The sequence below is a fragment of the Rhipicephalus microplus genome, chromosome 4, assembly GCF_043290135.1.
Source record: "Rhipicephalus microplus isolate Deutch F79 chromosome 4, USDA_Rmic, whole genome shotgun sequence".
NCBI classification, from domain to species: domain Eukaryota; kingdom Metazoa; phylum Arthropoda; class Arachnida; order Ixodida; family Ixodidae; genus Rhipicephalus; species Rhipicephalus microplus.
In genome coordinates this window covers 41026706-41047070 of record NC_134703.1, presented here as the reverse complement: position 1 = coordinate 41047070, position 20365 = coordinate 41026706, and the positions used below count along the sequence as shown (strand labels likewise).

At 44.0% G+C, this 20365-nt stretch overlaps 1 protein-coding gene across 7 annotated transcripts in view; it reads right to left on the bottom strand.

Moving 5' to 3' along the window:
• cpo (RNA-binding protein) overlaps positions 1-20365 on the bottom strand; it is a 167247-nt gene that overhangs the window by 14666 nt on the left and 132216 nt on the right. For 2 of the 7 annotated variants that reach the window (XM_075892608.1, XM_075892612.1), the window contains exons 3-9: positions 20231-20284; positions 18554-18616; positions 15546-15687; positions 10119-10255; positions 8765-8842; positions 7653-7888; positions 3279-3348 (exon numbers count right to left, since the gene is read on the bottom strand). In XM_075892608.1, the coding sequence (XP_075748723.1) occupies positions 3279-3348; positions 7653-7888; positions 8765-8842; positions 10119-10255; positions 15546-15687; positions 18554-18616; positions 20231-20284 (780 nt within the window). The remainder of the gene's footprint in view (positions 1-3278; positions 3349-7652; positions 7889-8764; positions 8843-10118; positions 10256-15545; positions 15688-18553; positions 18617-20230; positions 20285-20365) is intronic. The other 5 variants (XR_012894878.1, XM_075892613.1, XM_075892610.1 and 2 more) reach the window with 4 other exon arrangements.

Genomic DNA, 20365 nt, shown 5'->3' with positions numbered 1-20365 from the left:
GTTCGCACTAGCCTGTAGGTACACAGGCTATTTTTATTTCTCCTCATAATAATTCTTTAATAATTTTCAATCACGTATTTTTAAAATTATGGGCGGGGAACCCAAAATATGAACACTGAGATGTAGAGAACTTCCAGAAAGCACCGACAAAATTGTTTCCTGTACGATACGTCGAGCGCTGTTATGTTTTCCGCGTTGTAAATACAAGCCTATAGCAGCACTATAGCAGTGCACTCGCGCTCCGTCACACGGCTTCTTTTCACGTCTCTCGTGCTTTCTTTATAACGTGGAAAAAATAACAGCGGGAGACGTATTGCACAGGAAACTATTTGGTCGGTGGTTTCTAAAAGTGCTCTACATATCAGTGTTCATATTTTAGGTTTCCAGCCCATAATTTGAAAATTAGATATATAAAAATCATTAATTATTAGTATAAAGAGAAATAAAAAATAGCCTGAGTAACTACAGGCTAGTGCGAGTAGTATGCGTTTGGTTCGATTCGCCTCTTAAGTGCCTTTCTCTTTCGAATTCTCGGGGCTCAAGTTATGTGGGGCACCCTGTAAATATAGATATATTTATATAACCATGTTCGCCACAGGTCCGCAGGCAAACTTACTCATGCGTCGGCTGACTCAGGCTCAGATCAAGCCTGAGTCTGAGATAGTTCCGGGAGAGTAATATTTTTTTGAGTTTGAGTCCGAGTGAGTCCAATTCGGGGAACTTTTGATGAGTCTTGTTTCGAGTGAGTGCTGAGCGCGAAATAGATTTTTTGACAGAATGTGAGTGAGCTTCACTTCTTCTGACGACCTATGCTGTTTGCATATTTTAGATGGTGCGTGCGTAACGTTTGCTATCAGTGATGTTGTTGCAGACTGCTAAAAGGATGTTAGTTCACCGAGTGACAACGTGATGTTTTTATCAGCAGTTTTAACGTTTAATTAAGACAGCGTTGCTCGCCAAGCTATTTTTCTGTGTATTGTAGCGGATTTCTTATCTCATCTGATGTTGTTCTACTACATATATGTATCTTGATTTTCGTTCATAGAATTGTTTTAAGTTAATTATAGCATGTACCTTCAATGAACCATTCGCATTTAAGATACATTTCATCACCGCAATGCGGGTTTGTGCTGTTTGCTCAAACTGTGATAAAGATTACGTCAGGGGTTATGCTAGTTCAAGACATTTCATTTGAGTGTGTTCTTTTAGATTTTATTTACGCATACACTTGTAAGCAAAGAAAAATACGGTGCACCAGAAAATATTCCTACCACCGAAGCAGCTGTGATTGTTTTCATATCTCACAAAAAAAAGCAGCGTTTGGAACAATAGGTGTGCGAAAGCAAATCTCATGCATGAAAATAACGAAAACTGCGCAACGTAGAATTACACGATAGTAAAACTTAAAATGTGGCAGTATGATTCAAAGTTTATTCATGGCTCTTCTAACTGATCCGATGAGTGCAAAACAATTGTGAAGCTTTGATATGCAGATGAAGCTAACCCTCACTGTAGATAAAGTTCACTACTCGAGCAGAAATAATCCTGTGGAGAAACTCGGTCTGGTTGGTTACAGTTCAGCATTTATCAGGACAAAAGAGAGGCCTAGATGACACTGAATAATATATGCAGCATTGTGGTCTTTCATATCACGCGCCATGTGTGCCAGGCAATTTTTAACGACCTCGTGTAACTGTGAGTACTTTATGTGAAGTGTAATTTTGAAGCGTCTATGTTGAACGTTCGACATGCTCAAGTGTTATGCAGCAGCCGGCACCTTATTTGTGGACGATATCTTATCAATAAAAAATGTGCTGTTTCATGTTGTTGTGGTCCTGCACATGGTTAAAACAGTAGAGTTTCGTTGTCGAAGGTGAGAAGGTAATGTACAAAATAGTTGACAGCCAGCCTATCTCTATGCAACACGCATCAACACAGTTCATGTCATTCTTCCTATTCTGCTCTAGCTGAGCTGCGAAGTAATCTACATGCGAAGATCTTGTGCCCGTTATCGTGGTCACCACTTGAATTCTCATGCCGCCGAATGTCATAAACTGGTGCTGTGACGCAAACCGGAGCTTAAGATTTCGCTCTCGCGAATATTCTTTCTGGCTTGTGCATGTTATCAAAAAAAAGACAGAAAACGTAAGAAAGGCTGTGCGCTCCATCAGAACACCCAAATAAATATTTTTCCTTCGTTGCTCAGCTCGTGATTAGAAAACATGCTATATCTGGCTTTTAAAGGCATTTCCCCGTTTCTTGACTTTTGCGCAAGCTTCAGACACAAGCTTATACCAAAAACCGAGTCGCTTTGCGACTAGTCTGTATGGTTGGCTTCAGTCATACTGTCAGCACTCCATTCAGATCTATCTCGATTGCCTCTCTGAAAGATAAGGCGAGCGTTGCTGTGTTTCTCCATGTACGTTTCGCATCGGTAACAATGATCGTAACTATTACCGATGGGAAACATCGGTAACGGTAACTGTCAGCTCTGCTTTTGACGAACTCTAAATTTCGGTGTTGTTAACGAAAACATGCTGAACGCTAGTCAGCTGGCGTTAGCTCTTTCGTGGCTGCTCTACGCCACTTATTTGAGATTTCATACTTACCTGTTCATAAAACGAAAGCAGTCTACACCTGAAGCTACTAGGACCACGCTGTGTTCTATATAAAGGACAGCCATTTACCTTACTTAATTTTTTACCGTGAAAATCTGCATTCTTCAAGTTGAATTTTGCTTTAGAACGTGCTCTTGTGACGGCGTTTCTGTGTGCCCGGCACATGTGCACAAAACTGAAATCAGTGATGACTCACAATATTTAGTGCTTCTTATTCGCTTTCATAGTTAGACGCGGTAAATAAAAACCTGTGAGCTAAACCTAAAAGCATGCCAAATAGCAGCGCAAGATGGGCTCCTCACGCAGCCAACAGTCCGAGAAACTTCTCGTCGGTTTACTGATGCTTCTCGAAAAGATCGAGACTTCATCCAATCTTATGGAACCTAGATCCCGTGTTTGGCTGCTTGCGTAGGCGGCAGCAAGTGCAAGCAGGAAAGCAGGCAAAAAAAATGCAGGTCACATGCAGCACACAACAAAGAAGGCGTTCGTTGCAAGGGGAAAAAAGCTGCTACAAAAAGAAGCCAGCGCGGCTACGACAAATGATGCGGCAAACACGGAACCGAGGTTCTCCTCGTTTCAACGTTATTTTCCCTCGAATGTATTTCTGCGGTGATGTGTACGACTCGTGTTCCCCAAGATGTGTACAGATGCAGTACTTACTTGATATTCGACAAAAGCTACGGGAGCGCCACCTTTATTGTGCATACGCAAGCGGCAAAAACCCGGGAAACTGAAATTAGAAAATAATGGTCCCCGTGAGTGCAGTCGCCCTTACGAAATCTAGTTTTTTTTTTTTTAACATGACCCTCGGCCCACTAGCTGCAAAACATATAACATGGAGGCCTAGATCTGGCAGCGACATTAAAGTACTTTTTTTGTAGTGCCAGTCGCAGCAATAACGAACAAATTGATTGGTCTTTCTCGCACGAAGAAATTGAGAATTTTTTGTATCTGATCAGTGAACAACCGACGTGCCTTGAAGAACCCCTCACCTAGCCATAATGATAATTTTTATTTGCACTGAAATTTGTGAGGCCCTGTCTAAGAACGTGTCTAGGAGCTGCTAAATAATCCTAAGGTTACCCTGTATTTCAGGACGTTAAGAAATTGAACTGTTGTCTAACTCTTGTGTACGTACCCAATGCTACATTTATTTGTTCTCTTTATTTTCGTCTCATTTGATTTGTTACCAATTATTGTATTACACTGTTCATGAACCCGTGTATGCCCCCCTTATGTAATACCTTCGGGCCCTTAAGGTGTAATAAATGAAATTAAATGAAACTCTGCCGGCAAGAGGCGACTCACTGTTAAAGTCTCTTCTTTAGCTAGAACTAGCGACGTCATTTTACCTCACAAAAGTTAAAGGACAGTGTCATCTCCACGTGACGTTTAGATGATGAGCCCCACATACTCTTTATTTATTTCTCTCCTTTTTTTCCCTGCTGTTCGGCGTCGTGTGTTTTACACGCGAAGCTTAACGTGACGTCACGTACTATGGTCAGTGACGTTTCAAGCAAGGCGTCTCACGTAAGGTGCTCCGGCGTGGGACGTCGATACTTTCTCGAAGTGCAGGTCACTCGAGTGGAGGGCGACCGGTCATATGTTTAGCATTTCGGTCGTACGTGTGTATCGTAGCCGCTTTATACCCACCAGACACGATCGTCACCGTGCTGAACTTGCTCACCGTGCTTCGTGCTGAACTGGCTCATTTGCGATGCGGAGAACAGGTGAGGGGCCCCTTAAAGCAGAAGCGTGATTCTGCATTGCTGTGCCTTTTTAAGCATAATCCTCTGAGCGATCACGGTAACACGTAAGGCAAGCTTTTGTATATCAATGTGTGAACACTCACTAAGTTATTCACTCGTTTCGATGTTGACGTTTCCCTTAAAAGTGCCTGCTGCGTTGTTACCAGCAATCCCGTTAGTAGTGTCCGCGACGCCGTATACTATGGTCCAGTATGCCACTGAAGGCTTATAAGCCAATGCAATTTGTTCGCCATCAGTAGCCTTCTGCCACACTATCCACACACTGTCTAAAGTAGCAGCTGTCAGCAAGCGTCCAAGAGAAGGGTATCTCATGCGATACTAGCACAATGTCTACGTGCATGCACACAGGGTAGATAACGTGTGAGTCACAACAAGCGCCAAGAATGGGCTAGTTCACGATCTCGACGTGCAGTCCGACGAGTGCGTCACTACAGTTAGTCAAGAGCGGAGAGAAGAACGTCAGAGAGGGCGTGTAAAGAAGAGCAAGAGTGACGTTACGGGCGTCTCGTCGCAGCACAATGCACAACACGGTATGGAAAGCGTCGTAGCTGGCAAAAGGTGTCATTCGTACAATGATAAACCGAGCGTAGTTTTCAGATTACGTGCTCTTTTTTTTGAGTCGTCAATGTACATGCCCTGATGCAGCGAACTGCGCTGCCTTTGGTGGCCATTCTTAGCCCATTTCTCACCAAACGGCTCATGCCCGCTACAACGCTTTCAATATACAACACCGACACGACAACACGGAAGAGCGAAATCGACACAACTTGAAAAAAAATCTGTGATGAATAAACAGTAAAACCCGAACAACGTATTTATAAAAAAATAAACGAGAGATGTCGTCCACGGAACGCGACAAACGTCAAAAGAGGCAACTGAGGTGCGTGATCAACTCGTGTAGTTCGGGATGACATCACGTTTTCTACGTATTTCTAAAACGTGTCCTCGGTGAAAATGTGACTGATGGCATTCACGAACTATGAGTGCATCTAACAGGCAACGAATGGGCTTTAATTGTGTCATTTCACAGAGGGAAAGAAGAGGTTATGAGAACATATTTCCGAATTATTCAAGGGTGGTGCTCCCTTACATACGAAACTGCTGTAGAAACTATGGTCTGGAAATCTCCACCGAAAGCAATATGCGCAGCCATAACTTCGATGGAGCACTGAAGATTCATTCACTGACGTCAACGATTCCTGTCTTTCGAGTCAAATGCACTGCTGATTCAGAGCAAATCTACAAGCACATGTCGTCATTCCCATGCATCATGGCCGACTGTCTACCTCCGTTTAGAGCAGCCCAAAATATCTCCTAGATGTTTGCGATTAGCTTTTACTCTTTAGGCGAATCTTATACTTGCGAATTTTTATTTTGTCATTTTCATACCCAATCCGACACCATCGGCTGTATTCGCTGCTAGAATACTACTTATTTCCACATTGTCATAAGTTCTGACAGAACTGACTATTTTTATCTGCTTTTTTTCACTTGATGTATAGTACGAAAGTTCTGCCTCTAGTCTTTGCTCACAACCTCGTATACGTAATAACGAGTCCTGGGAAGTATAATGTACTTAGTACATGATCTCATGGGCCCTTTTACATTGATATTGTGCAAATGGGGAACTGCTGCGTAACAGTGAAGATACCGAAACAAAATGCCTCGCAAGTTCTCGCTTTTTTCAAGCGGCACATGACGATATAAGACAAAATGTGTTCTTTTCCACTTCCTCAGGGGAGTTCTCAAAAATTCCAGGATTTCATCATATTAATCAGAAGGGCTAAAAACGTACCTAACAACAATCACAATTAAAACGCCAGGCGACCGCTGTTACTATACATAAATGTTCAATATATTTATTCTTATTCAAGCTTGCGACACAGAACTTACAGAAACCAGTTCATGTAAGTTTTTTAACTAACCAGTGTAGCCCCTACGTATACATTCTCGCAGCAAATCTTCGATTCTGTTACGTGTAATGGTAATAAGTTCACCGCACCTAAGATTGTGGCATGAAACATATCTAATCGCTGTGAGAATCTAAGCTCATCTCGGAATTCTTTCACTGAAGCGTCTTTACGAAACACAATGGTGAATATACACATTCGTCAGTTGCGCAGTGTGCCTGCCGTCAGTAAATTTGTTGCGATTTCTCGACGCTCAATATATTATCACGCAATAGCCACTCTTTCCGAACCCGAGCATGACAACGGTCATTGTTTTAACACTCTCAAAGAGTAGTGCCATTGATATTCACGAGTGTATTTAGGAGTCGCTGCCAATATCATCAGCGACGAGAGTTAGCCGTGGTTTTTGCGGGTGCGGTGGCAACCACTGTACTTGCTCAGGCAAGCCTGTTCGCTGTCATGAATGAAAGCGCATGCTCCTGGGAACAGACGCCATGGACCATTTGGATGTTTTTATTGTGTACAAACAAGACGCGTACCATGCCTTAATTATACGATTAAAGCGAATCTTCGTGCCCTTGGATGCCTCGCTCATTTGTGGAAGAGCGTTTCCGTCTACAAATATTCGACTTCATCGCCATGAGTGTCACAGTTTGCCCGGAAATCTCTATGGCAACGCAACAAAGATGCGCGGCGACATTCAAAGCAGTTTCAAGTATTCCTTCGATTCGGCTAGTAATGAGCAGCGATCGCACTCGAAATTGCAAAAATACTAGTTACAAGGTCTACAATGCCACTTAAGTGAACCATGAGCGGAGAAAGCATTTTATGTTGGACGGGAGCTATCCTCTCATAAAGAGTGCGCAGACCATGAACTGACGAAATAACAAGTCTTCAAGCATTAATTGTCGTCTCAATTTAAAGGCTCTAATTGTATTTCTATTCAGGTAGTAGACGCATAGGCTGACATCATTTGCTCAATTTACTGTTAAATTATCTATGAACGTGACATTGTCTGTTCAGCAGAACGACTGGTATAATACGTTAGGCGTACTGTTTGTTCAAGTGAGGCAAAAACGGATCACATTTGAAAACGGCTTCTTCTGTCCGCTTCCGTAAATTGTGTTCTGTTTTTACCTCATAGTGGTGAACCGACTAGGAGCTCGAGATGCGCGACTACACAAGTTCATTTGCCCACGCGACTATTCTCATATCATAAACGAAACGACGGCGCTTCCGAGTTCCGTCACTCGCTCATCGCAGGGTTTGAGGACAAATAACATGCAACGTCGTAGCTCTTTCGAGTACATACGTCGCGATTTGCGAAGAATTGCCGCAGAGCGCGTCATACGCACCTTCCGAAGAGGTCCTTGAGCTCCTGTTCGGAGACGAACTGTCCCAAGTTTGCCACGAACAGCGTGGAGCAGGGTGGCGTTCCCGCTGCTGCGGCAGCCGAAGACGAGGTGGAGCCGACGGGTGACGCAAGCGCCGGGCTGGCAACCAAGTGCGGGGGCGGCATGGTCGCGTGAATCGCGGCCGCGCTACCAGCCAGCGCCGCGTGTGACAGGGGGTGCGGCACCGTCAGCGGAGGCTGCATGGGACAGTGCGTGGTGTCAAGTCGGCTGTCTCGACACTGCAGCGCTTGCCGCACAGCCAGAGATCGCAAAAAGGAGTACTGCTGTACCGGGGACTTCGAGTTGACCAACGCTGTCCTAAATCGTCATTGAAATGGACAATTTGGCGTGTGAGCCCGACACGATGTCGCGGGATCAAATCCCGGTCGCGATGGCAGCATTTCGATAGAGGCAAAATCTCAGAGGCCCGTATGCTTACAAACTTAGGTTCACATTACAGCACGCCAGCTGGCCGACATTTCCAGAGGCTTCCGCTGTGGCGTTTCTCATATTCATGACGTGTTTTTTCGGACGTAAGGCCCCAACAAGTACTGTATTGTAAAGTTTTAGTTCAGTGTACCTCAAGGCGCTTGCGTAGCCGCATTCCAGGGGAATACAGAGCAACGCAAGGGCTTGTGTACGTAAGCCGCTTTGGATTCCCGACGATAAAACTTCATTATTAGGAGAGTGGGCGCTCATTTTACATACAGTACAAGTAAAGACAAATAAAGTACTCGTTATGTCTTCATCTCCCATCTTCGTTTGCTTGCTCTATAAGATAAACGATTAAACAGCACTTTACCGAAGCAACAGCGATGCCTCGACCACACAATCAGGGCTCATTCACTGATTTTGCCTTGTACCCCTTGATCCCGAACGGTAGGTTGTTTCTGGACAGTGTTGGTCAACTTCTTACCACATGTAGTAGTCAGTTGCAAGGGGCAGACATGAACATTAAATACACGTTTGAGTCACGTGACATGGGGCTAGTTTAGTTCGAGGGCAAAACGTCTCGAAACTGCACAGTGGCTTGTGAGGGGCGCCGCAGTGGATAGCACCGGATTAATATTTACCCCCTGGAGGTGTTCAGGGTGCGCCGCAGTATGCCATATCCAGTGAGCCACTGCGGCAGGTGTGACTAAGTGGTTGTCCTGCGTAACGTAATGCACCAATCTGTCACGCGACATTGACTTCCTAGTGGCCCAGCACATGGTTATTTGTAAACAAAGGATAGTTTTTACATCTGAGAATTTTTTTCTAGCTCTAGCTTATACGCAGGCTTTGAAAAAAAATGATGTTAGCAGTTGATGTGCACGTGCAGTAGCGTCACATTTAAAGTGTGTTGCACCTGAACGCAACTCGACGGGCCCGATTGGCCCACAGCGCAAGTATTATTGAAGATACTCACAAACTAAACAAGTTCACTGTGCGATCTGTCACATGCCATCTCTGTCATCGTGCATGGATGAAAATTGCTTACGGTTGCTGTAACACAGATATAAAATAATACTGCGTGAATCGCAGAAAATTATGTTTCACTCAAAGGTGGTCCTCAGTTGGAGGAGCAGATATGGATTTTTCGGTAATCACAACTCGAAGGTTTCGCCTCATCCTTGGGCTACTTTGTCCTGTATATATTGAGTTGGTGCTTCACACAAACGTTTGAGCACTAACAGCAACGTTAAAACTGTCAAAGCAGTGAAAACAAAACGAATAATCAAATTTTGTTTCATTACGCATGATAGGCGAAAGCAGAACCTAGTATTTGCCTTGAACAACCTCATACGGATACAGCAACTTCAACTGGGATTCACCAGCCCCAAAACTCCGTGGTTTTCGGTTATGTCAGTCAAATACTATGTAGCCCTGCACTCAGGATTTTCAGAAGTGTCTCAGCGACAGGTCTGTGTATTCTTCCTGGCCCATTGCCTTTTAGATACAGAGAGATAGTAAACAACATCATTTACAAAGTAGATAAGGGGAGGCGTCCTTATTCCAGGACGCGCCTTCAGCTCGGACAACATCCTGTGCCCTCACGACTAACCTTAGCAGTTGCCCTGTCAAATGAATTAACCTGAAGGGCTCGTACCACAAGGAAGAATTTCTGTTTTTAGATTAGTCAAACTAGGATCGAAAGTCCTTGATGTCAACATTAAACATCAAAATCATCATTTATTCCCAATGGCCGAGCCTTTCTTTCAGAGGAACCTTTAAAGTGTCTATCGGAGGCGGCGCGCTACATTCGGGTGGGTAGTCAGCTATCCCTGTTGACTTAGTTGCCTGTTACAGAGGGCAACGCGGTCCTATACTCGGGGAAAGTGTGCACTAAGTGTCCGTTAGGCGGCGTATAGTCTAGACGTACGCGTTCGGGAGCTGCCAAGTGGCGCTCCCCACGGGTGCCTGCTGAACCAGCCGGCGAGCACTCACGGGCAGCTGCGCATGGAGGGCTGGATGCATGAGAGCCGCAGTGTGCAGGGTAGTGGTGACGGGCACTTCGGCGTAGGAGAGAGGGTGGTGCGGCCAGCCGTCGTGGGTCCCCGGCAGCAGGGCAGCGCTGATTTCTTCTGTGATGCATTACAGTGCATACATTCATAACTCTTACAAAACAACCGGATCAGGCACGCATTATCACCAAAGCTATCATTAACGCCTTGAGAACGCTTATTCTGAGAAACTGCAGATCAGCAAGGCTTGAAAGTTTGCGCAAAAGTGTGTGTCCGTTCTTCCCGTTTTGTGTCCTGTGGGACAGTATAGAGCAGCAAAAGAAAAGTGACTATTGTTGTTCATATATAAAGTCTGTATAGTCTGTCGACAGTCCCCCTTCCCCCAAATAGCTGTTTTGCGTCCAATGCCTCGTATAGATTTTAAGAAAAAAGCACGTTCAGAATCAAACGGCCTGAAAGTGGACCGAAATATAGGCTTGGTATAGCGATATCTGTTACTAGGAAGTCTGTGTAGTTTCTCTGGACCAGAGAACAGGTAAACAGCAACATGTAACACACCTAATGCTATTATATAATAGTTCCACTTGTATAAGATCACCTATAGTATTGTTGCCATTGTTGCTGCCAGGCTTGTATGTGTCGCTGTTGAAACGATGGTGAAGACGAGCTTGCGAAAAAGACGACGAGGTCGTATTGGCAGTGATCGACCCAGCTTGACGTCCTGTATATGTCAGTTACAGCTTTTTCTTACAGTATCACGTGACAATGTGTGCGCTGACTAAATTACCTTTTCTAACTGTAGCCTCTCTGGCAGCTTAGAAAGGCACTGCCGCGAATAGCGCCATAACTACAGGAAATAACGACGTAGTTTGGTCTGACTGCAAATATATTTTTAAGTTTTAAGCACGACTGTAGACACGGACAGACGCAAGAACCCTATTGTGCTCTTATGTATTTCTCCTTGATTTTCCATGTATACATGGTCACAAAATTTAACCCACGCTCCCTCAGCTCCTCCCACTCAACAGCCTTTTTCACCATGTCGTCATGCTCTAAGCGAACATTAAGAGCAGCGTGCTGACAAATAAACATTCGAATGCGAACTGAAGGCACCTTCGGTAACCCTTATTCTTGATACCTTTTGTCACTGCCACAAGACCAGCGATCAAGAACATTCTTGTATAACCGTCATTCCATTCCCGTTGTCCCTCTATCCCTCTCTCTGTATGTCACCTTTATACGACCCCGTAGCATTAGAAATTTCTTTCATTTCTTACCACCTTGGTGTTTCTCCACTAAGTTTTCTCATCACTTCTCTTGGTCGAAATATCGCAGTTTTCTTATCTAGACGCAGTTTTGTGGAAAATTTCTGCATTTTCTATCTGACTCAGCCTGGCTCTGTTCAACGCACCGCGTATCCGAAAGGACTAACAGATTTAGATTTGAAGCAACAGACAAGTTCTGCAAAACAGCTGGACTTCAGTTTAACTTCGTCGTTACGAAATGTTTGATCGGGGGAGATTGCATTCTTAACAAATTGATAACGCTAAATTTTATGACAGCTGAGTTTTTTTTATTCCAGAACGTATAGCAAACGTCTGTCGAACAAATTCAGTCATTTTATGCTAGGGTCGCCACTGAAACATCACTGGAATGCAGGTTCATTAAAGTTATGAGTGCTTTGCATCGTTTTTTTTGAGCATATCGAAATGTTCATTTCACCAGATAATTAATGTTGACGTGATTTTGAAGTTACCTGCGGCATTTTGTTGCTATTCTGGCTGCAATCTTTTCTCATTTTTCTCAAATCAAACAAACTATAGGATACACATTTGCCCGAATATTTTCGCTTCAGCGTTAAGTTTAAGCACTGTTTCGTAATATCTGAGTAATGTTTATCAGTAGCACGTATCCTAATTATGGAACTGCGCTGACGTACGCGCGTCATTTTCTTAATTTTTGTTAGTAAGTTCATATCAATATACTTCCAAGTGTGCTTTCGATTACGATGTTCTTTGATTTTTTGTTTTTTTTTTCATCCCAAAGACATAATATCTTGCAGTAGTCTGCGATATTTCCTTGCAAACGAATTCACGTACTGAACTTTCTCCAACTTCTGCAACTTTTCCTATTGCCCACGAATAATTTTTCGAAGTGCTCCAAAAGACGCATGAAAACAGGCATGCTTTTTTTTTTAATCACTCGAATACGGTAAATGTTTCGTCACACTTACACTATATATATGCGATACGTCGGTATTACTATCGAATTTATCCCACTAAATTGCTTTTCGGTGATTTATAGCGAAGCAAATTTTGTGCTAAGAAAATGCATGTTCGTACGGGAGTAATGGCGCTTAGCAGGCTCACGTGTTGCTTAATTTTTTTCTTTCGCAGCTGCAATCTGAGAGAGAGCGAATCAAATTGATAGCACAAAACAACAGGCGAAAACCCTGGCGTGTCACACAAAAGGGTGAAGGTGCAGCTGCATTGTTCTCCATGCAGCTTGCGTGTTCAGAGCAAATAGTGGAACCAGACACAATGAAGAGAACAGCGCAATGACAAGGCACGCGTAGATTCGGTGAACAGATGTGCTGGTGCTGAAGAAATTTATAGCTTGCTCAGTCCTCGAGCGTTTCTGCAAGCACCCGTTAACCTGCTAAATTACCGTCGTTACGAATCATTGACGGTAAAGAATTTTGAGGGCTCCTTTTTTTTTTCTTTGAAAGAACGTTAATGAAAACAGCAGCAGGCAATGAATCCAAGAAAATTACAGGGAATGTTACTGGGAATGGTAATTGCACTTTTTTTTTCTAAGAGTGTTGTAGTAATTATGATATGAATACGAAGAACTTAAGGCGCAAGAAAAGACAATACGCCGCCAGTAAGGAGCAAACCAGCAACCTACAGATTCCCGATTCGAAGGGTTACTGGTTCGGTCACTGACCGCAGCAAGTGGTCTTTTTGTCCACTTTGTTTTCTCCGCATCCATATCACAGTTACTACAGTACACTTCAAAAACAGTGCAATTAACGTTCCCTGTACTTTCCTTGGATACATCGCCTGCTGGCTTTCATTACCATTATATATAAATTCTATAGCGATCCCTTCAGACGGGGCGAAATTAGTGTTAGTTGATAGAGTGGTGTGTATTAAAAGGTTTTAAGCAGCTTCACTGGCTTAAGCTCTTGAAGAACGGTCAACTAGTGTAGATGGTGAAGTGGCAACGTGGTAGCAGTATGACACCACCATCTTCACTGTTTGACGAATCTTCGCAGAGTTATATCAGTGATTCAGCTTGATTTATTTTCTTATTCCAGCACTGTCAAGAATCATTTGGTTGCAGAAACCTTCGAGGACTCGTACTGCCACTCAGCAATTGCCAACCGTGAGCGAACCGTTCCCGAGTTTCCGGTAATGTGTTCCGAACATCGATTGCAAGGTGAGTGAAGAGACGAAGGTTGCTTTTTTTTGCTTAAGTGAAAATCACGAAATGCCTGCAAAGATTGGTTTCTGTGCACATGGTGTGCCATTCCATTCCTGCATGTGCGAAAAAAACACACTCATGTAAGAAAAACAGAGGCCACCTGTGAAGCGACTGTGGGCAAAAGTTCTTTCCCGAAAAGAACACAGTTAGCACACTGTTGCCAGACAGCCTGGAGTAGAAGAAAGACAGAGATAGACTGTGGAACAGGACATCGCCATTGTGCGCTGGCTTCCTGAAGAACACGAAACTGCCGCAGTTTATTGATGAGCTGTGATTGATACCTTTCTGTGACTTACGTTATCACCTCATGGAAAGGTGAGGCTGTGAAAATCAGTAATCTGGACTTTCGTAAGTTTTGTGTAAACAAAGGTCAAAGGTCAGAATCTTAACAACGCCACGTGACAGCCAAGATGGGAGAAACGCATACGGCGTGAACTATTGTCATATTACGCTTTAGACAAGGTCATACTTTAAGCGACGTCCTACCACTCGCCAAAAGTTATTTGGCGAGTAAGAATCATATCGGCCATTGCGTTGTTCAGAAAGGCAGCGCACAGTTTTCATACCACAGAAGAGACAGGTGTAAGTGCAATAGCCAGAACCGGCCAGGCGGGCGGTCATAACTTCAGTACCATGCACCTATAGCACCTATAAGTTCCTTTGTTTTCTTGTCGGTGATGACCCACTGATTCCTTCCAAATTTTTCATTTCATTTATTCACCGCATTGTTTTGTTACTGTTGTTTCGGAGACAAGCGTCGAAAATTCATGATGTGCTGTAAAACGGTACAATCTTTTCCTTGAAAAAAAAATGCAACGTTTCGAAACAATTTGCCATACACTTGCCTGAATCATTCGATTATCACATTGAAACCTGCAACACTTGCTGATAACTATGGATTGCCAGAAAATGTTAATTGAGCAGGTTTGTCGTGTAACTCCACAATCGAAGCTAAACCTCGCAAATATGTAGTCTGTTTTCCTTTTTAAAAAGTGCAGGTTCTATTTAACTGTCATTTATGCTTCAGGCCCTTGGCTTCACCTAGGCTTAACAAGCTCCATATTCACTTCTTTCTCACAACAATGAACTTGAAGCGTGTGCAACCATAGATACCGATTGACCGAAGTGAACTCTTCTCCCACGTTAAAGGCTACATCTTGTACAGAGGGACTGCATCTTTTATGATTCTTATTCCTATGCATGCCGGTTTCGAAACCTGATGTTGAGACAATTGATTATCCGCCATGACTTTAATAGTGACATCAATTTAACAGGACTGAGAAAACAAGCGCGTAAAACACGCAGCTCTAGTTTCTCAGAAACTTAAATAGCGAGGTAAATGAGTTATAATTACTCTTCACCTGACCAACAGTCGAGAGCACTGTAAACATAGCCACCAGTTGATCAACTTCAACCAAGAGTGCCAATATTGAGTAAATAGATACAAAATGCTTCTCACTAACACTCTAGTTTTCTCTTTTTATTTCATTCAGCGTATACATGTCCTTAGCCAACGCGTCAAAAAACTTCAACTTTAGATAATCCAATCGTGAACATGCAAAAAAAAATTGTGGGCCCATGTTCACAAACATTTCTGACGCTAAAATTTGCGTAAGAAAATATTTCAGCCAATCACAAGGCGGCGAAATTGCACTAATGAAAAAGCTATCGGGAAAACGCACTAATGAAAAAACAAATGTGCTAATTAAGCCCGCGACCTCTTGTTCGCACATAACCTAGCTGAACCCGCTGTGCAAGGTTCTGGAAAGTGCGCTGCGCCTCGACAAGAGAACATCAGTTGCTGTTCCCGGTCAGTTCTGGTGTTGACCGTCCGTCTGGCCGCTACGTGACCCTCGGTTCTCCAGAGAGATGGAGCAGGAAGGAGAGAAAGAGAGCCGGTGTGCCGGTGCTTTCGGCTACTTACGTCCCGTGATAGGGTGCAGGAGTGTCGGGTGCGTGGCCGCGGCGGGAGGAGACTGCTGTTTCGGTTTGCTAACCTTTGTGTTGCTCTTGGCGAACTCGAGCCGGATGGTCTGTGGAAGGTCGGGGTCGAACCGCACGCCCTGCTGCACGCGCCCCGCGCAAAGGGCGAGAGAAAGACAGGCGCCACGGTTAGGACTCCGAGTCGAAGGCTGCCCAGTCTCGGCTGAGAATCGAGCTGGCAGCAAGACCAGTGCCAACCATGTACATGGTGGCCGCATTTTTTTTTCTTGTGTGTGTGTGTGTGTGTGTGTGAAAGAGAGAGAGTGCGTGTGTTTGCACGTGATGTATACATACACTGTGCTCTGGCATGCAGGTAAGTATGTCCTCATTCTGCCTTTGAGTTACGATCAATCAACCCTGCGCACCAGAATTGTGCATGCTACAGGAAATCTTTAACCGCGACTGCAATTACTATTACTGCCTTCAAGAACGTAACGGAATACAGTATGACTATGAATGTATCTGAAGAAGTCTTGTAAAATAATTCATTGCCGAACGTTGATGACCTCATAACTATTTTGAACACTGCACAAAGGCTGCAAATACAACCAGTTGTCTGGATCTTTCACTGCTGCATAACCCCTCAGAGCTTATTTTTAATAATGAAGTTCTTGCTTCTTTTAAGTTGTTGGCTTGCCATCTTCTGCCATTTATTTATATTGACATTAACAGCGGCTGTGAAAACTTGATCGGTGTGCACGCTGGAGTTCAGAGTTCTTTTGTAACGTACAAACGTTTTGTGGACAATATCCGGGTCACAGTGCCCTCGTACTCGAGCCTCTGTTTTCTATGAAGCACGGCATTTTAGAGCTACTGGTGCTTGAGCAAGATGCTTCCGGCAGGGTCAATGAAAACGCGAAACTATGATGGCTATCTAACCATAGAAGTACCGGTGGCATGGCTGTGGCGGCAGCTTGGTGACATGAGCTTCGTTCGCGCAGAAGCCGCCAAGCCACCGATTACAAGTAATCGATTAGACATATGCGTTACTTCTAAGCCCGCAAGAGATTTGAGAACGGTGCAGAAATTTCATGAGTGACCTTTATTAGTCTTGCCGATGCTCTTGACCGGAATTCTTGTTCTACGAACTCCTTGGTCACTGACCGTGCTCTAAAAACGTTAATACATGTCATTTTTTGTGCCCACCACGCCGACAATGCTTGCGTTGCTGCTCGATGGATAACAGTGGGGAATGCTTTAACTTCGTGGAAACTTCTATGCCTCAGTAACATGAGGGCCCGGCATATCTAATTCAAAACATCAGGCCTCAGTCAACTATACTCTAAATGCTACGTTCGCTCGCTAAGTCGCTTACATGTTTTTCCGCTATGAGGACTGCTTGAAAATTCAGTCTCTCTCAGTTTCTTCACCCTCTATGAATTTTTTGACGTGTTTTGTGTCAGCTAATGCTGGTGAGCGCTGTATCACTAAAGCACTGCTTGTACGTATCACCCAACTTGTCCGATCTCACGTTCGTGATCATTTGTTTGCGTACGCAAATTTAGCTATATCGCAACGTTGGGATTGTGCTTAAAAGTTGCGCCTATCGATTGTTTTACGACTTTCACATACAGGTCGCACTTTTGGTCGCAGATATCATAGTCTCGAAGCGTGTACGAAGCACGTTCCCTAAATTGCGGAAATAAATGAACATCTTTGTAATAGCAATCCATCGCAACAGTGCTACCATTTCCAGCTGATCTCAGATCCATCGTCCATGATTGCTATGAGTCAACGAAAGAGTAAATAAAGCACTTCCAAAGCTTCTATCCATGCTTGGTCAGCTATCGCGGGGAGACGCTGCTGGCATTCTGAACAGGAAAAAAACAAACAAGCTGTAGCTGTTCGAGTGACTGGCTCAGTGATCACGTGGGAGCCCCGACAAGGCTTTGCGGGCTGTCAAGCATATCGCGCGGCAGACGTCAGTGTACCCGCTTCATTAGAGACTCGAGTGTGCCCAACCTCGCGCGAATAATCGCCACCTTCCCTGCCTTCTTCACTCGCCATGCGGTGGCGTCGGCGCCCCGAATCCTTCGCGTGGAAAGCCTAACGAGGACCGCCAACTCGCTCGCAACAGGGCCCAGATAACAAAGTTGCCGCTGCTCTGCGGCCGGCGTTCAGCGTGCCGTTCGCGGCGGCTCCTTGCCTCCCGGTGTGCCAAGAACATCTTCGCAGTGAATGAATAATAGCCGCTGCGAGAGTTGAGCACATCGCACCAGTCGGACTTTAGGTTAGCAGCCATATACTCCGGCAAGCGTCCGCTTAACTCGAGCAGCACTTGAGTTTGCTTTCCGGTCAATGTATTTACGTTCACTGGGTTCGCCTTTCTCAGCCGACTCGTTCATTGCACGTGCTGCTCGCTGCCAACTTCTAACACGGCTGCCTTAAAGTCTGGAGCATATTTGATGAAGCTGAATTGCGGAGAGGACTGCGCTTATGTTCGGCTCAGTCAGTGCGAAGGTTTTCACATTTATTAACGGTTTCTCAAGCAAATATTTATGAAGCAACCAGCTCAACGAACATGCAATACGAATGGATTAGCTGTAATAATTACCTTTTGAAGCAGTAACCCAGTTTACACGCCACCGTTATTTAAGGTGTCATGTTTCAAACAAACAGCAACTGCGTGCTCATCTAACTTACAGTTGCGTTTTCTTTCTTTATTTGTCCTTTGTTTTACGGCCTGCCTAATATTCAGGCAATGAAAATGCAAACGCAACAGTTGAAACAAAAGCATATCAGTAAGCTCGGATACCTGATGCTGAAACAATCCAAAGTGATAACACTTTTCATTCCTGTATAGTTCTTGTTTAGCAAACGACTGCAAACGCAGGAAAAAAAAGTAGAATGATTTGCATACACTTGTCGTAAACTACACAACTCACTAAAGGACAGGTGAAAGACGTTTCAAGCATTTACGAACAACGATGCAAGCGTTGTTTGCCTTACCTGAAGCTCCTGCTTGGCAGCTTCTGCTCCAGCTCTTGAAGAAAACGTTACGAAACCTACTGGCTGCAATTGAAAAAAAGAATAACACATTGAGAAGTTACACTATTACCACTCAGCCTAAATATGTATTTGTATCTAGCTCTGTTTACACCGTAAAAAGACACGTAGCAGCACAGGGCTGTTTTTTTAACATTTCTGGGTTTCTATAACACCTCTCGAAGGTCGTATATAGTATCCAATCTCGGTCACGGAGGGCGCATTTCGATTGGGGCGAAATGCTGAGGCTTGTGTGCTTAGACTTAGGTACGCTTCAATGAAACCCAGGTAGTCTTAAATTTCTTAGCCCCCCCCCCCCTCCCCACTATACGCCGCCTCTTATAACCATATACGGTTGTTTTGGGGCGTTAAACCCCAACAACTATTTTTATTTTTAACAGCCATTTGGTGCAGACCAAGTTTTAAAAACAAAGCAATCTATTTTCTCACATCCGTCTCCGTGTTTTCGCAGGCGTTAATAACCTAAGGCTGGCGTCTCCAGCTTAAGAATGCATTGTTGCTACTCCGACAATGTAAGCTGTTTTTCAACTTGCGCCTACTGGAAACCATTATCTCGGGGATCTTTTAGAGAAGCCGATTATCTAATCTTAATGTGACACAGAATAAATGTGTACCCCTAAACGTCTTCAAGAAGAGTTGAGTATTGACATTTTCTACGCCATTCACAAGAGCTTTTCAACAAAGCGCATGCGCTTTCTGTTGACCGCTAAAGCCAAGGCGAAGAGGGAATTTTGTCATGCCAGCATTCGCGCGTTCCTCATATAGTTTTCAGCAATTTCGCCCTCGATAACCAATATACGTTATCTATCAATTTAGATTATTAACTTCACACATACCCGCTGACCTTTGGGGAACTGAAAGGTCGGAAATATGTCGTATTCTATATTAATTAATTGCCGCGCTGGCTGGTCGCAGCTAACTGGATCACATGTACTGGAGCAAGAATTAAAAACAACAAACACTTCATCTTCGTGCTCATTTTATTCCTCGCACGTATACACCTCTACCTGTTGTGTTGCAATCGTTTTGTCACGGTAAAGTTTGGTACATAGTAAGGAAGGGCCATTGTTGCCAGTGCAGTTTTCCAATTACACTTGCAGCTGCAAACACAATGTGCAATGAAACTCGAGTCTCAGTTCACCACATGTGCGTAGGCCAAGGTCCAACCACCATGCGTACGCGCAACATATGTGCGCAATTACAACATACATACGTCCCGTCTATCCATTAGACGATCGCAACACATAGGTCTCTGTTTATTTGAAATGATCAGCGGTAATGCAGCTTGTTCTTGCAATATTGGCACTTAAAAATTTTCGTGCACCGCGGTAGTGTGCTTTCTTTATTCAACTCAATTAAAATATTGCAAAGTATTATCCTGTATGAGGCAGTTGGTCTGCTTACATGTGTAAAACTAATGTATGTACATTAACATACACATATATTAATGCCTCAATCTTTCTTCCGCTCAGAACATAAACCGGCTAGCCTTCCAGCACACACTGTGACTTACTGTACTAGCTTTCTGCGGTTACGTCTCACCAAAGCATGAGCTGTAAATGTAAATTTTTACCTACATTTTTAAAATGGGTGCAAGCAGCAAGAAGGACTGATACTTACCGAAGATGTCTTTCCATTCTTTTGTGTTACTTTCAGAAGAGATCCCTCGTATCCCTGGAAACGTTAAAGCAGTATTAGGCTCAGATGCACGCATCGTATATATGCAGTTTCCAGAAAATATTGCCCTCTTTTCTA